This window comes from Myotis davidii, unplaced genomic scaffold (assembly GCF_000327345.1).
Source record: "Myotis davidii unplaced genomic scaffold, ASM32734v1 scaffold809, whole genome shotgun sequence".
Taxonomy (NCBI): Eukaryota; Metazoa; Chordata; class Mammalia; order Chiroptera; family Vespertilionidae; genus Myotis; species Myotis davidii.
In genome coordinates this window covers 529035-547019 of record NW_006300017.1, presented here as the reverse complement: position 1 = coordinate 547019, position 17985 = coordinate 529035, and the positions used below count along the sequence as shown (strand labels likewise).

Genomic DNA, 17985 nt, shown 5'->3' with positions numbered 1-17985 from the left:
AATATAAGTCTTTGTTTTACTGTAGTTGCAAATATCAAAAAATTTCTATATGTGACACGGCACCAGAGTTAAGTTAGGGTTTTTCAAAATGCTGACACGCCGAGCTCCAAAGGTTTGCCATCACTGCCCTAGAGTAATCTATTCCATTGTGAGCCTGTCCCCAGTCTCCCCATCCCCTCATCCAGTCCAGCACTTACACAGTTTGCATGTGATTGCAGTAATGTCTCAATCAGCTTGAGAATGGAATGTTCTGGGTGTCTGGTTCTTCTAGGCTCAGCATTGTCCTATTTATAGAGTGAGGCTGCCTGGGACAAGGACACCACTGCCCAAGCTGTGGGGCCTGCAGGCCAGCTGAATCCTCTTTCAGGTGTGCACAATTGTAACTGATTGATCTTTCAATTATGTATTTTTAGACATACAGCATTTTAGAAACCACTGGTCATTAATCTAGAAAGCAGCCCATCAACCACTGTGTCCACACACTGTGAATGAGGCCTGATAAAAATACAAAAGTTAGACTTCTCTCAATGGCTGTAGCTGAGGAAATCAACCTTAGCAGGAGATGAAACCCTACTGTAGAACTCTATGTAGGTCAAGTACAAAATACTTCTGAAGAGTGAGAAATCGGGGGGACAAGGAAAATCCCATTAGAAGCGATCTACATGTAGGCTGGAAAAACACTGGCTTGATTTGCGAGGCAATGCCAAAAATGTATACCGCATGTTATTTTTAATCTGTTCACCCGCAAAATAACCAGCCTTGAAATGGGCTTAAACAACCCTAAATCAAATCTCATTCTTCACAGATTTGAAAACACAGAAAGAGAAGGCTTCACAATTCTTTGGAAAATGATAGGCAAATGGATTCAGTATCACTTGCTCAAACTAACATACATACCCTGATAAAAGGAAGTTGAATTCTATTTTTCCAGGGAGAGAAACAGGGAACTCTCTGACAGTAGTAATAGAGCAGGTTCTGTTTAAAGAGTGTTTACTCTTCGCCAGGTACAGTTGTGACTCTTGTACATGCGTTACTTCATTCGGCCTCAAGATCATGTTTAATAAAACTAGGAGGTAAAGACGTCCATCCCACTCCACAGATGGGCAAATGGAGGTTCTGAAACGTTGGATGAGATGCCTATCTTGGGGCCTTTCCCAGTGAAAATCCCCATGTAACAGTCAAATTACCCATCACAACTTAAATTTGAGTTTATAGAACGCTTGCTTTGTATGCTCTGGAAATAGACCTACGATTGTATTAAAAACAATGCTGGGGACCTGCATGACAGCCTGAAACAGGATGTTAGGGTTTATTACATGTTGCATATAGTCCACGGGACAGCTCAGGACCTCAGGGAACCAGCAGCTCATTTTCTGTCTGCCTTCTTCTTAGCACCACAATGCACTATCTCTCTAATACTCAATTTGCATATGTCATCAAAGCTCACAAAGTGGCCCTAACCGGTTTGGCTCCAGGGATAGAGCATCAGCAGGCAGACTGAAGAAGGGTTCCGGATTCAATTCTGGTCAAGGGCATATACCTTGGTTGCGGGCTCGATCCCCAATAGGGGGCATGCAGGAGGCAGCTGATGAATGTTTCTCTCTCACTGATGTTTCTAACTCTCTGTCCCCTTCCCTTTCTCTCTGTAAAAATCAATAAAGTCTATTTAAAAACAAAAAGAAAGAAAGAAAACAGCGCTCTCATCTCCCACCATCATTCTCCATATTCTGAGGGTCCACTTGGGTGATCCATTTGGCCTCCAGGTTAGTTCAATCCCTCACTGACCAGGGCCATCATGGCGCGGTCGCATGTATTTCTACTTCCTGTCATGTACAGTTTCTTTCATTCCACCTCCTTTGCTCCAGGGCCTCATTTAGGCTCCCACTGTATGAAACCCAACAGGTTCTTTCTATCCATCAGACCCTCCTCTCTTCACTTACCCGTTTACTCAATCATTTTTAATTTCTTTAATCCTCGGCTTGTTCTCTCTCGCTCATCTGGCCTGTTCCACCATTAGATGAGCCCAACTATCCATTTTCTCTCTGCCTGGAGCTGAGCAGCTGAGCGGTTCCGGGGAATATGCCCGAAGCTGGCAGAGCACTATCACCATGAATCCTGGGCCAGGATGGCAAAGGGGACCTCAGCACCGCCTATGAGTCCCGGTACCCCCGGGAGCTTTGCTCACATGTTTATGCAGCAGCCATTTCACTTTTTCTTACATCTGCCTTCCCCTCTCTCCTACCCTCCCATTTGCCTTCCACTGACCAGTTTGCCTTCCACTTGGAGAAAATAGAAAGCATCGCTCACTAGCCCCTTTGTTTTTCCATAGCCAGGTCTCCAAACATATCTGTTTCCATTATTTTTTCTGCTCTGATGATGCAGCACTTTTCTTTCATGCCCTTTACATCCCATCCTTTCTCACCTTGACTTCAACTGCTCTCCATCAGTCATCACCTTTCTCCTGCCTCATCTAGAGTGGTTCTCATTCAATAAGATCAATCTCATCAGTATTTACTTATATATTGAATCTAATAAAGTTATCTTCCCCACACATCCTGTGAGCTCACAGAGCGACTTCAGGTATGGGAAGAAGCCAGCTCAGTCATTCATTATTTTCTTCCGACTGTCCCCGCCTTTTTGCCTGCCTTGTTCTTTCATGATTATGCCTCGCTACCCTGTGCTTTACCTTCTATTACCACGAGAGGAATTCTCCTCTCTCCTCCCACAGCCATCCAGCTCACTCCTCTTGGTGGCTGTAAGCAATGTCCACCTCCCTGTGGAGCCATCTTTCCACATAAGCCCTCCCTCCGTTTTCCTGTACCACTCCAGGGGCTCTGTCCTGAGCTGCCTCCCCCCGGCCTCCTCATGTGGGCAGTGAGGTGTGAGGAGTTGCTCTCAGGGTGCAGGCAGGGCCCCCACTGTGCGGGGGGCCGGAAGCGCCCCCCCTTGCCTGCCGGAGACACAGCATATACTGTCCTGATGGACTCACATCATCGGTCATGGCTGCAACCACTACACCTCATCGTCCGAAGCTGATTTTCTGCTTCAGGTGACACGTTTTCAGGATAACCCGCACCTTCTCTGGTTTTGTGCTGGCTCTGTTTTTTTTTTCCCCCCAGTGCCCTCATTCTGCATGCACTTGATATGTTTCTCTGGAGAGAAAAGGAGCAAACCCTCCCCCTTCATACACCCACATGCACACACACATGCACACACACTCACTCACTAGCACCCTCTCTGTGTATTAACGTGACTCTCCACTCCCCCTGCTGTTAGTGGGGTGCCCCCAGCTAGTTAGATGGTGTAGATGCCATGTGTCCTCACCCTTCACAGCCAATGTCTGCACCGCTGAAACAGCTGACCTATTTCCACCCTGGCCCTCTCTAAGCTGCTCCAATGCCTCCCCACTCTCGCACAGACACCCTCAGACCTCCTCCACCAACACCTTATCAGCAAACATTAAAACATTACCGCTAGCAGGGTTATTATTCTTGCTGAGTTTTCCACCATCTGAATCATAAAGTTTTCTCTTCCATAATTTAAGCCCTCGGTAATGCTATGGAGTTGGCTGCATGTGTAATTCAGGGAATCACTGAGTAGTTAAAACTTCCCAGGAGAACAGCTTGGTGCAATTTAAAAGACTTCGGGAATTGATCTAAAAATATTTCATTTTGGCTTGCCAACCCTCCTTTCCTTTCAAAAAATCCATTTATTATTGGTCTTTGAATTCTCAGAAAGTGAGATCCTCCCCCCGCTTTTCAAACTGGCATTATTGATGTATTTTGATACATGTAAGGTTCTGACCTGAAGTTTAATTGCCTTTCAATTTATGACAAAAGGCAAATAACAAAATGAAAGCAAAAAAACAAAACAAAAACCCACCACCTAATATTGTGGGTACATTTAAAGAGAAAATTGATAAAAATGCATTTGGGGATTTTAACATTCAACCCTATCACCTTTATCAGCATTTCTTAAATTGAGGACTCTTGGGCAGGCCATTTTTTTCTTTCTTTTTTAATTAATTTTTCAATTACAGTATATTCAATACTATTTTGTATCAGTTTCAGGTGGTAGAAATCATACACCCTACGGTCATCTACTCTACAGATGTATTGGTCTTTCTTTCTCTTTAATCTGCGTGGTCTGACATAGTGTCCTCCACTGGATCCTGTGATTCTGAGGCAGATTGTATGGGCTCATGTTCAGGCAGGACTAGACTATCCTTACTGTGAGGTTGACCTTTCTAACCTCATCGTATAAGTAGGGATCTCATATAGACATCTTTTCTGCATGTTTGTTTTTGTTTAATCACTCAGTTTTCTGGGGAAAATAGAAGACTCCATAAAAGCTCTAAGAATGCTCAGAAAATAGAAATAAGTGAATATTGACTAGATGATAAGATAATTGCAGGCAAAGGCATTTGTTATTCATCTAAAGGCCCCACTCTCAAGCTGTATGCTTCCTTTCACATACAGTTTGAATTATTTACAACTATACTGACTGGTAAGCCAAGGAAAAAGATGTGCTCCCACACAAGGCTGAACAGATGCTTCCTTTCACATACAGTTTGAATTATTTAGAACTATACTATACCAAGGACAAAGATGTGCTCCCACACAAGGCTGAACGGGGCAGCACGGAGCACCTCCTGAAATAAACTTCATCCTGCTGACACCCCCTTATGCCGACCCCCTGGGGTTCCTCAGGGACTTTAACTAGGATGCTGGTTTTTTTTCTGTTTGTATGCATTCTCTCCAGTCTTTCCTTTTCACTTTCTGCAGCAATTGCCATTCTTTTATTTATTTATTTATTTTTACATTTTATTTTATGTTATTTCTGGCAGGCCATTTTAAAGGCCAAGGACAGAGGTGGGCAGGGACAAGGGTCTCAGGGTCCTCCGTGGTAGCATTCTTTTTTAAATTTCATACACAGAAAATCACAACACTAGGTATAAATGCCCTAACCATCTACCCTTATAGACTCTAAAACCCAAAATTATAAATCATATACATATATAAACAGGCTAAAAATCTACAACATTACTTTAATGGGGCAGATGGTGTTTTATTCACATAAATGTCTATGACATTCGCATGCAGGCCACAGAGGGGCATTTTCTGACCACTCTGTCCCCAAATGCTCCCAATCCCCATGGCACACTTCATTCCTGACTCTGATGGTTTTCACTACTTTTATAGGCTCCTGGCCAGCAGTGCTGCCCCCACCTGGGAATTTGTGAGGAAGGCAAATTCTAAGCCCACCTCAACCCACTGGGCCAGAAGCTCCCAGGGGTCAGACGCAGGGATCTGCCTTGTGAAACACATTGCAGGTGATTCTGCCGCACACTAACGTGTGACAAACACTGCTTTAAGGCAGGGATTTCCCTACTGCACCCCTCCTCTGGAACAAAACACATCCACCCTGCACTTTAACCCCAGCTTCCGTGTTCAGTGCCCTTGGAAATGATACTTTGACTGCAAGGTCCTTTTCCTTTGACGTCTCTCAGGCATTTCCTTGCATGTTCTGATCCTTATTCCCATCTCCTCTCCTCACACATAGCTAGCAGTGCTTTAGGGATGTACAAAATCACTTTCAAATATCTATTTTGTTCTAATAAGCTATTTTATCTCTGATGAGAAAATTAAATTAGTACCATAAATGTGAGGGAAACTGATTGGATAAGGCCAACTAACTCTTGTTGGCCTTGTTCCATGGATTCTCAAGACACAAGCACTTTCTTTTAAAAAAATTTTTCAATTACAGTTGACATTCAATATTATATTAGTTGCAAGTGTATAGCACAGTGGTTAGACATTTATATAACTGATGAAGTGATTCCCTCCCCAATAAGTCTAGTGCCTCCTGACACCATACATGGTTATGCCAATATTAGTGATTATATTCCCTATGATGTACTTTACATCCCATGACTATTTTGTAACTATCAATTTGTACTTCTTAATATAGTCACCTTTTTTACCCCAACCTCTTCCAATTTGGCATCCATCAGTTTATTCTCTTTATCTATGAGTCTGTTTCTGTTTTGTTCGTTCATTTGTTTTATTTTTTAGATTCAGTGGTTAGACATTTATATAACTGATGAAGTGTTTCCCTCCCAATAAGTCTACTGCCTCCCGACACCATACATAGTTATGCCAATATTATTGATTATATTCCCTATGATGTACTTTACATCCCATGACTATTTTGTAACTATCAATTTGTACTTCTTAATATAGTCACCTTTTTTAGCCCCACCTCTTCCAATTTGGCATCCATCAGTTTGTTCTCTTTATCTATGAGTCTGTTTCTGTTTTGGTCGTTCATTTGTTTTATTTTTTAGATTCCGTATATAAGTAAAATCATAAAGTGTTTGTCTTTCTCTAACTTATTTACTTAGCATGATGTCCTTTAGGTCTACCTGTGTTGTCACAAATGGCAAGATGTTGTTCTTTTGTATGCAGGATAATATTCCATTGTATACTAGTATATGTACCACCTCTTGTTCAGTGGACACTGAGGTTGCTTCCATATCTTGGCCATTTTAAATAATGCTGCAATAAACATGAGAGGTGTATATCTTTTCGAATTAGTATTTTGGATTTATTTGGATAGTAGTATTGCTGGGACACGTGGCGGTAATAGTTTTAACTTTTTGAGGAAACTCCATACTGTTTTTCATAGTGGCTGCACCAAATTATAATCATGAACAGTGTATGAGAGTTCCCCTTTCTCCACATCTCTCCAACACTTGTTTGTTTACTTATTGATAATAGCCATTCTGACAGGTGTGAGGTGACATTGCGGTTTTAATTTGCATTTCTCTGGTGATTAGTGACCTAGAGCATCTTTTTATATGTCTGTTGGCCAAAAGTACATCTTCTTTGGAGAAGAGTCTATTCAGGTCCTCTGTCCATTTTTAAATCAGATTGTCTTTTTCGGTGTTTAGTTGTATGATTTTCTAACCCATTATGGGATTCATCATCGGGGAATATCTTCTTCTATTCAGTAGGTTGTTTGCTTTGTGAAAAACAAAAACAAAACTTCTTAGTTTGATTTAGTCCCATTTGCTTTCGCTTGCCATAGGAAACATATTCAAAAGAATATTACTAACAGCAGTAATGAAAACTTATTACCTAAGTTTTCTTCTAGGAGTTTTATAGTTTTGAGTTTTACATTTAAGTCTTTAGTCCATTTTGAGTTTATTCTTATATGGTATATGGTTTAAGAAGGTGACTTAGTTTATTTTCTTTCTTTCTTTCTTTCTTTTTTTTTTTGCATGTATCTGTCCAGGTTTCCCAACATCATTTATTGAACAGACTGTCTTTATTCCATTGCATGGTCTTGCCTCCTTTGTCATAGATTAATTGAGTAGATAGGCATGAGTTTATTTCTGGGCTCTCTCTTCCCTTCCATTGACCTATGTGTCTGGTTTTATGTCAGTACCATGTTGTTTTGATTATTATAGCTTTGCAGTATAGTTTGATATTGGTTAGCATTGAGACCTCCAACTTTATTCTTCTTTGTTAAGATTTCTTTGGCTATTCTGGGTCTTTTGTGGTTCCCACAAGCACTTTCTTTATTAGGAGAATATCACAGCGCTCAAGTGCAGAAACTCTAGTGCCAGGTTGCCTAAGTTTGAGATCCCACTCTGATAGTACTAGCTGTGGGGGTTAGGAATCCTGAATCTCTCTGTGCTTCCGTTTCCTCATCTGTAAAATGTGGATAGATCAAATGATTTAATACGTGGAAAGTTTTAAAGTTGTGCCAGGCACAGAATAAGCAGTATAAAGTTTTAGACATTTCTTGTGATAGAGTTATAAAAAATTGTCTTCTCAAGGACCAGTAGGAAGCTTCAGCATGGAATGTAAACATTTTAAATGCTTGAAAGGGTTTTCAAGAAATCTGAAAGTTTATATTAATGTTCTTAACTTTCCTCTGGGGCCCCCTTATTTAACATCAAAAATTCTCCATGCACTTGTTGCTAATGAGAATCCAAGACATCCCCATAAACAGCAGGGAAGGAGCCACATTTATTAAACACATATTTTGTTCAGAGGACAGTAAGAGAGCCCTGTTATGAGGAAAGAAAGCAAGAAGCATAGACGCTCCTCCTCCTTCTGAAGCGCAGAAACACTGTGGGGAAAACAGCTGTCCTCAACCACCTCCTCCTGGTGCCAAGTCTCTTTGTCATTCCTCAGGTGCTAGGGCTGTGTGGACTTGGTGATTCCGCTCTGCCCCATTTGAGAGATGGCTTTTATCCCGTTATTCCCTCTATTTGCCTTCCAGGCTCGCTAATGAGGCCCAGGTTTGAAAGCAGCTAAATTGGTCCCTGGTCACCCGTTTGGGGTATATCTGGCCCTACCCTAGCGGGGCATGAGGCTTTCCACAGGCTGTGTGGCCAAGCATGAGAACATGTTCTGGCCCAAGAAGGTAGATTTGGATTGACTCTTTCAAAGTCAGCCCCTGCGAGGCATCTTTAAACTGGCTGCATACACCTCAACCTGCAGTTGTAGGTGGTACAAGGGCAAGGTAGGTTTAAAATGATACATTTCAAGCTCTCAAATGTCCCCAAATCGGCCCGAGAAAGTGCCTGAGATTGCATTGTAATTCTAATTCTCCTTTCTGACTGCTTCCACTTTAGTAATTGTCCAGGGGAGGATTTTTCTTTACTTTCTTCCTTTAATAGTCATTTGATAAAGCCTGGTAAAATATTAGCAGTATACTGTCTAGATATTGAGAAATTGAATGAATTTAATACCGAGTTACAAAGCCCTTTGCAAGTCAGGTATTTTCCAATTCATTGCTTTAAAAGAAATTGAAAGAGGAACTAATTGAATTGTCAGCTGTGCGATCATTAAAATAATTTTTGAAGCTATATTACTCTGTGATTTTTGGCATATGTTTTGGAAAAGGTTCAAAGAATTGAGTGACATTTCTCTACGAGATTTTCATTTCCATATCCTTGCTGATGTGAACTAGGTTCTTTTTAAAGTGAAAAAAAAAGGAATAGGAATAGAATTGATCCTCAGCTCTGTCTCATTCTAGCAGTACTGATATTTATCCAGGGTATAACTTTTAAAAGCCTCATCAATCCTACTAAGAGCGATATTTCCAGTAAAAGCTCACTCATTAGCTTTAATTATTACTTAACAGCATGTAAAATATATTTATGTTTTTTTATCAATATTATCCTTGTATTGATAACTCATTCTAAAAGAAAATATTATTACTCAGAGCTTTATGGTCACTGAACACAAAGGAAATTTAAATTTATATGTAAATATGATAGCTGATCAATAAGAGATTTTCAAGCATACAATATATCAGGATAAAATCTACAGAAGACACATAATGGAAACACAAGTTTACATTTTAAAAAGGAATGGTGCATATTTTATGGTTGTCAAGGAAGAACTCATTTATGAATGTTGAAAGAGATAATCACGAGTATCAAATTGCTATGGTATTTAAATGCCATTAAACATACATACCTATATGCGTATACATATTGAGATGTTTTGATGTTTAAGTGGGAATATTTTCCACAGACCAAAAGTGCATTCTTTCCAACTATAACTTAAATTTTACAAATTCAGTAAATGTGCAAGGGGTTACATAATTGGCCCAAATAAAAGCAACAATATTTGTTTGCACATATTTATCTGGATTTGTGTGGTTCCAGGGACTAGAAGACAACTCGTCACCCTGTCTCAGCTCACCATTCACTCTTGGCTGGCTGAGTCCTGGAATTGCACAAGTGGGACTTCATTGTTGGGAATTACTCAAATGCAACAGTCCTTAGGATAGGGTTGCCTTATCCATCATTTACAACCGAGAGGAATGAATGAGTTTGTGTGTGTGTGTGTGTGTGTGTGTGTGTTTTAATGCTTTTGAAAGTTCAAAGCAGTGAAGCTCTTTTTGCGCTTTAGTCTTCTTTGTAAATGAATTGGAGACCTTTCCATAGAATGAACAAATGTGGAAAGTGAAATAAACGTCTCAAGGATATGGTCAGAAAAACATGACTTTAATTTGTCTTCATACCAATGACATGTATTAAGGTGGAAAAGAGTCATTTAATGACACGTGAATTATCAGGACCTAATGGTGAGTCCAGGTGGGCCCCCCAAACTCATCTCCCTGATGTTACCCAGAAACAAATACAAAATTAGGTCTGTCGATACTGGTGTGCAGAGATGCGTGTGGTCATGTTAAAAGAGAAGCTTCACAGGGAAATGAGAGTGTGATTCCATTTCAGGCAAAAAAAAAAAATCAAGACAAAGTGTCTATGTGAATGTATGTTTGTGAGGAGTAAGATGTGGAAGGAGAAGTGTCAGGCTGTTTTGGAAATAATGACCTCAGGGAACCAGGAGTTGGGCAGGGATGGAATGATTAGCTTGGCCTTTTTGCATCTTTGTATTATATTTGTTCGCACGTTTAGACATGTTTATTTTACACTTTTAGTTTAAAAAAATAGCAAATAAAGACAATTTAGAATAGAATAATCTCCTCCTATTTTAATTTGAAAGCACCTGATTATCACCCACCCCTACCTCCTGGCCCCGGCACCTGCTAAACGCTAGGTGGACTTGTACATAAAAGACCTCAGTAATTGGGAGCTGGTATTATTTCTATTCCTCCGACCAACCAGGGATAGTCCTTCTCTAGACTTGAGGCTTTCCCTTTCCAGGAGAGCTGTCACCTGGTGCTCCAGTGCCATCTGTTCCCCTGACCCTGTCAGGCTGGTCGCTTTGCCAGGGGAAACCGCTTATCCAAATGCGTGTGCACTCTCTTCCATGGCCAGTGTCTCGGGTGTGCTGCCCATCTTCTGAGCCTATCAGAAGGATCTCTAGTTGCTCAATGGGTTCAGAACTGGTAAGGAATGGTAGTGTTTCTTCCCTGGAGGCACTGGATTCACATGCCTTGTCCCCAGGAGGTACACCTCCTACCTTCTGCTAGGACATCTGGGGGCATCCTTTGCTCTGTGCTCAGATACCCCAACTCAGGTTCTGCCTAGAGGACTAGAGCATTGAGTTCTCGGTGAGAACAACTCTCACTCTTTAGTCATATTCTTCACTGCAGACCCACAGTTATAAAGGGCTTCTTTTTCTACATTTTTCCTTTACAGGTTCTCAGCTTCTGGGGCACATATGCAAGTTGTTTTTGTTTTTTTCCTGACCATACAGGCATGTTTATCTCTACATTAAACCTGATAGCGAGCAGGTCATACACCCCAAAAAGCAAATTCCATTAGCCTTCCATGGTTGGGGAAGTAGGTGAGAGGTGTGAGGATAAACGAGGTGACATCAGCCAAACCATTTTCTCTCAGGGCACAGGGAAAGGAGTGTGAGGAGGAGGAGGAGAAATTGCCTTACCATCTCTTCTGCCCTCTCCAGAAATCTTAGGAGGCAGGCAGGGTTTCTTCTAACGCCGTTAGCTTTCTCAGGTGAATTTCCAATCCATGTTATAAGCTGTAGGTTGCAGGAGGCACTGGGCAGCTTAAGCATACAGGGGATTATCAGCACCAAGGAGGTAAACATGTTCCATTTGGAGCTCACAACAGGTTCGGTATTTGCTTTGTGGATTACCTGGGACCTATTTGAAATGCTGATCCACTTTCTCGCCCCTGGGCCCCTGGGCCACTTCTCCCAGGAGGTGCTCAATGTGCTCAAGAAATATAAACTAATTTCCATACACGCCTAGGGGAGCACTAAGATGGAAAACAAATATACAGCAGAGATAGTCACAGAATAGGTTCCCAAATCGAATACAAATGATTTTGCATCATCGGTTCTTCAGGATGATTCAGGCCACTGCTAACCTATATTTAGGAGGTTTCATCAATAATTAATCATGTTCTGTTAGCACTAGGTTATGTTCTTTTATTTATTCCTTGAAGCACAACCAGTATATTTATAATTTAATCGCTCAACACCCTCTTACTCCCGTTCTCCCCTTTCTTTCTTCCTTCCTTGATATTCCCCTTTCACCTTCCCTCTTCCTTTCTCCTCCTTCCCACCCCACCCCACAGGTGTACCATAGACGACCGAGTCACCCGGGTGGCCTGGCTAAACCGCAGCACCATCCTCTACGCTGGGAATGACAAGTGGTCCATAGACCCTCGTGTGGTCATCCTGGTCAACACACCAACCCAGTACAGCATCATGATCCAGAATGTGGACGTGTATGACGAAGGCCCCTACACCTGCTCTGTGCAGACGGACAACCACCCCAAGACCTCCCGGGTCCACCTCATCGTACAAGGTGAGTTCCAGCTAGATTTGTGGGTTGGGGTTGCTGCCGATGATGGAGGGGAAGGACCATCTCAGTCTTTGCTTCTACTCATGTATGAAGACAGAAAATCATTTTCCTCTACAGAATCCAGAGGTTGAGTATGAACCCGGGATTCCTTCTCACCTGCTAGGTTCTTGACTGGGCACTGAATATGTTCACCGTTTCTCAATTTTATCTCTGATCCTTCACTTCTTTTCAATAAGTTGTGTGGCATGTGCTGATTGAGCTCTTAAGTTACTTAGTACTTAAGTAAGGGACCTGGTAGACTTAAAAAATGGATACAATATCCACTTCCTGTACTTATAGATGTAACTATAATTAAATAATGATGGCGATTGTGTAGAGATCTGTCTTTGAATATCTCTGATAGGCTGCTTTTGTTATACAAGATTAATGCTAACGACGTGAAATCATGTGACTTGGGACTGCTTTTGTGTGGGTGATGGTCCTGCACATTCCAGGAGGGCTTCTGTGTGCTGCTTTGTCAGGTTCTCCCTGCATCCTTGCTGAGCTGACGCCTACCCCTTAGCCCCACAGTGCAGCCGAGGTCAAGAGAGGGATTAGTCAAAATTCTATTTCCAGGTCTGTGTTAGAAATAAATCTATATAATTAAAAGGGGGGATCAAATCCCTAAGTTTCTCTCTTATTCTCCCTTAAAAAATCAGGATTGGTAAAACCCAGGCATAGTATTTCATACATTTATATTCAAATTTCACTTTGTAGGGGAAAAAATAGGGCTGTAGGAATGTCAGAATCTTAGATATCAATTATTAAATATTAAAAATTAAAAATGCATCCAGATAACAGTGAGGAGAATGTGAGAGCCGTTTAAAACAAGACAGCAATACAAAGAAAGTTATTTTTAACTGGAGTGGACTGACTGTCCTCCCTGCCTCTTTGAATAAATGCTTGAAAATACTTTGGGGGTTCTTTTGAATGGTAAAATATATATATATTTTTCTTTCAAGCCTCATCTGGATGTGAAAAACTCTATCAAGTTTTTGGAGTCTGAGTTCCTCAGAGGAATCTCAGACAATTATACTCTGGCTCTTACGACGTATGCGCTGTCCTTCCTGGGGAGCCCGAAAGCCCAGGAAGCTTTGGATACCCTGATTCAGCGAGCAAAGCTGGAAGGTACATGCGTAGCCATGGACACGAGCAGTGGGGTGTGAAGACCCGGGGGTGGGGTGAGCAGGGGCTAGGTGGAGGGGAGTACAGGGAGGGGGTGGGATGGGAGATACCTTCATCTCTGTAATTAATAAAAATATATTTTAAAAAAGGGAAGAAGGAGTCCCTGTGTAGGATTTAATCTTTAGTAACTGCCTTTTACCAAATTCCATCTGCACTAGATTCAAAGGCTTAATATCTCTCTTATTCTCCCTTAAAAAATCAGGATTGGTAAAACCCAGGCATAGTATTTCATACATTTATATTCAAATTTCACTTTGTAGGGGAAAAAATAGGGCTGTAGGAATGTCAGAATCTTAGATATCAATTATTAAATATTAAAAATTAAAAATACATCCAGATAGCAGTTAGGAGAACGTGAGAGCCGTTTAAAACAAGACAGCAGTACAAAGAAAGTTATTTTTAACTGCACCGGACTGACTGCACTCCCTGCCTCATTACTACGCAAAGCAGTTCCTCTCAGGTATTGGCTCAGGGCACCCAGAAGTGCTCAGCTCGCTTTATCCTCCGATGGCACATCCTTCCTCCCTTCCTCCACCCAGTGAGGGATTGGGGTAGGCCTCCCTCAGAGCCTCCTGCATGGGGACTTGAAACCATGAACTGAGCTCTCAGAAGGAGTTCCTGTGTGCCCGGCTGGTGTTGCTCAGTGGTAGAGCATGGACCTGTGAACCAGGAGGTCATGGTTTGATTCCATTAGGATACATGCCCAGGGGCTTGCTGGCTCGATCTACAGTAGGGGGTGTGCAAGAGGCAGCCTATCAATGATTCTCATCATTGATGTTTCTGTCTGTCTCTCCCTCTCCCTTCATCTCTGTAATTAATAAAAATATATTTTAAAAAAGGGAAGAAGGAGTCCCTGTGTAGGATTTAATCTTTAGTAACTGCCTTTTACCAAATTCCATCTGCACTAGATTCAAAGGATTTGTCAGTGTATGAAATGTGTATGGCATCCTTGCTTAGCTAATATGGACTCTCTCGCTCCTGTCTTTCCAAAATATATAATTTTGCTCATTTCACGTGGTTTCATGGGGAGCATGAGTAGCAGTTAACGTGTCTTCCTGCTTCAGCCACTCATGCCATTCAGGATGGCCAGCCTTTACGCCAGAGCGGCTCTTTGCTGGCACAGCCTCCAGGCCTCTGACTGAGCCATTTCTAAGGCCTGTGCTGGGTCAGGGGCCTGCCCCTGCAGTTTCTGCCTCAGCAGCCCCGGTGCTGCCCTGCTGCGTGAAGCCTTGCCTCAGCTCGGCCTCCTCTCCGAGGCTTTCAGACACCTTAATAGGATTTAATCTTTAGTAACTGCCTTTTACCATATTCCATCTGCACTAGATTCAAAGGATTTGTCAGTGTATGAAATGTGTACGGCATCCTTGCTTAGCTAATATGGACTCTCTCGCTCCTATCTTTCCAAAATATATAACTTTGCTCATTTCACGTGGTTTTATGGGGAGCATGAGTAGGAGTTAGCGTGTCTTCCTGCTTCGGGCTTCCATCTGGAGATGAAGCCATTGTCACACCCGCTGCTTCTCCTCAGAGGATGGCGGGGCACTGGCATGAGGTGGGATGCCTGGCAAACATTTCTGGGGAGAATGAGTTTTCCTACCCATCCAGCACCTGGCCCTAGTTCTGGAGGAGCTGGATTTCTGGGCGTGGAAGTCCACACCTCCATGGTGCTCTCATAGCTTTGACAGCAAAGTTATCTTAAAATCCAGAAAATGAGACACTGTTTCCCTTCTCCAACATGTCCCGCCCTGGGGCAGGGCTCGGGCTGATTATTGCTTGGCAGTTACACGGCGGCTTCCATCAGGAGATGAAGCCATTGTCACACCCGCTGCTTCTCCTCAGAGGATGGCGGGGCACTGGCATGAGGTGGGATGCCTGGCAAACATTTCTGGGGAGAATGAGTTTTCCTACCCATCCAGCACCTGGCCCTAGTTCTGGAGGAGCTGGATTTCTGGGCGTGGAAGTCCACACCTCCATGGTGCTCTCATAGCTTTGACAGCAAAGTTATCTTAAAATCCAGAAAATGAGACACTGGCGTTTAAAAGGAACTGTCAGGCAGTGCACAGCGACAGACTTAAAGGAACACGGCTTTTACTTTGCAGGAACTAGGACAGATTGTGTAACATGCCAACGTCAACACTGGCCTTAAAGGGCACGTAGTATAGAACAGGGGGGCGGGGTGATGTTCTTCCCAAGGCCCTGGGAGCTATGTCTTGGGCTGGACAGGGAAGCCAGTGGTGCTTCCCATGGGCCTAGGAGCATTGGGTGTTAGAGGATCTGAGAACAGACGTGATGCAGGCAGCAGAGTTTCAACTCCGGGGTTCCGTTCCTGCAGTCTCCACATTCAGGCCAGGCACCTCTTATAGCTCTGTTCATCTCAGGGGGCCTGTGCACTTCTATTCAGAAGACCAGGAGAGCGGAAGGGGGGGAGAGAAGCTTCTGGAACATTTAGCAAATGGTCTTTATACTTCCTAAGAGGTTAAAAGGCGGAGCTCAGAGCTATATTCGCTCCCGTCCTGGTGAGCAATGGATGGCTTGTTCCTCCCTCAGAGACCAGGTGGCTTTCCAGTAGGTGGAAGCCGTGACCCCGCGGCTCAATTAGAAAGGCGCCCAGGAGTGCCCCTCCTTCCAGCAGCTTTCGGCTCTCATCCAGTCCATAGATTAATTTTTTAGACTTAGTGTTAGTTCAGGTGAGATAAAGATAATGAAAGTTTCCTAATCCTCTTAAAGAAGATTTATCTGACTGCGTAGAAAGCTTTTGGAATACAATAAGGCATGTATAAAACTGAGGCCTAATCTGGCCTTTAATTTCAAACTGCTGATGGGTATTGATTTTGCAATGAGGAAAACGGAAAACTTTCCTGGGCTGCAACTTGTCTGTTTAGAAAAAAAAAAAAAGTGTTTATTTGTCATCTGTCCATTAGAGGATGTTAGAATCTCATCACCTCTGCCAACCAAGTGCCGGAAGAGAAGGGGAACAGCCCCTCAGCGCCCTGGCTTCATCCCTCCTGCTCCTGAGATGGAGTGGACTAAGAAATGCTCTGTGACTGACCTCACAGCCTGGCCTCACTGCCTAATAAGGTGGCTTTTGCCACATATATGATGGAATTAATTCCCAAGTCCTTTTCTTGGAGAGGAGCTGCATTCATACAACTATTATCACTGGTACCCAAGGCACATCTTGGCCACCGAGGGATCATCTCAAAGCAGCATGTGGCGGGTATGTTAGTGGGAGCTGGAATGTATACTCAGGTGCAGAGGAAATTCTAGCCAGGGGTCAGTATTGCTAGACAATCAGATGGGTTGGGGTAGGAGAATCAGGCTGCCAGCCAAGTATGGGCTGTGGATCTACCTGTAGAAAGGAAGACAGTGCCTCCAAGAGATATTGTCTGAAAAAGACTGAGAGAATGAATGTTAACGCCTTGAAAGAAAAAAAATGAAGAGATCACCACCTGCATTTTGGATGGGGAAACGACGATGGCCTCACTCATAACTGTGGAGCTAGGATCCTGTGATTCTAGGAAAGGAAAGCATGAGGCTTGCTAAGTTTAGAGGCAAGGAAAACATAAACATCATGCAGCTATTACAGAACTAAGGAACAGGTGCAACTCAGGGCCCGCAGCGGGTATTTGAGACCCATCATGAATTTACTAGCATGAGGGTGAGTGAGTTTTCTGAGCTTATTCCTAGAGAACAGCGGGAACCACGGATTTATGTCTGTCCCCAGCACACAGCACTGTGTGAGGCTTACTAGACACGCAGTCAATGTTTGTAAGTGAACCAAAGAACCGGTGACTACAGCAAGTGAAATGGCACACGAAGGCAGTGATCAGACAGCCCCTAAAGCAGAGACGGGTGAGGACTGTGGCAGAGACTGTCTAGGTGACATGGAGTGGACAGTGATGGGGAAGATTCCCGGGAGGGATGACGGTCTTCCATGTGACAAGCGAAGAGATATGTTATAACAGGGATAACATGAATCCCAGGCGTTTATTTAGTACTTTGCAGCATGGGTCACAGTATTGTCCCTTTTGATCTTTACAACAAGCCCTGGGAGCCCACAGCACAATGACTGTTATCTCCATTTTTGCAAATTAGGAGCTGCAGCTCCTGGAGAGGAAGAGACCCCCTCGGGGCCTCCTGGGAGTAAGTAGCAGATCGGGGCCTCAAACCCTGGCCATGTGACTCCAAGGTCAGTGTCCCTCCAGCACATTCCACCACCTCCTGCCAAGCACATCTGAAGTTCTTTCTCTAATCTAGATTGTGGGAATTGTCCAGTTACTCTTTCTTTTTTTTTCTTCCCTGTTTCTACTATGGAGATTACATTGTACCAGAAGAAATTGAGGACAAAGCTCAAGGTAGAAAATTAGCATTGGGGGTGGGATGCCAAAACTACAATGAATAGTGTAGAGAGGCAGAGAGATCAGAGAGAAGCAAAGAAGAGAATTCAATGATGAGTAGCTCATCCATACATTTTAAACACTACCTCTTTTTTTAAAA

General features: G+C 43.0%; 1 protein-coding gene across 1 annotated transcript in view; it reads left to right on the top strand.

The window, feature by feature from the left end:
- OPCML (opioid binding protein/cell adhesion molecule-like) overlaps positions 1-17985 on the top strand; it is a 461714-nt gene that overhangs the window by 228144 nt on the left and 215585 nt on the right. Inside the window, exon 2 of the mRNA XM_006776048.2 lies at positions 12035-12267. Coding sequence (XP_006776111.1) covers positions 12035-12267 — 233 coding nt within the window. The remainder of the gene's footprint in view (positions 1-12034; positions 12268-17985) is intronic.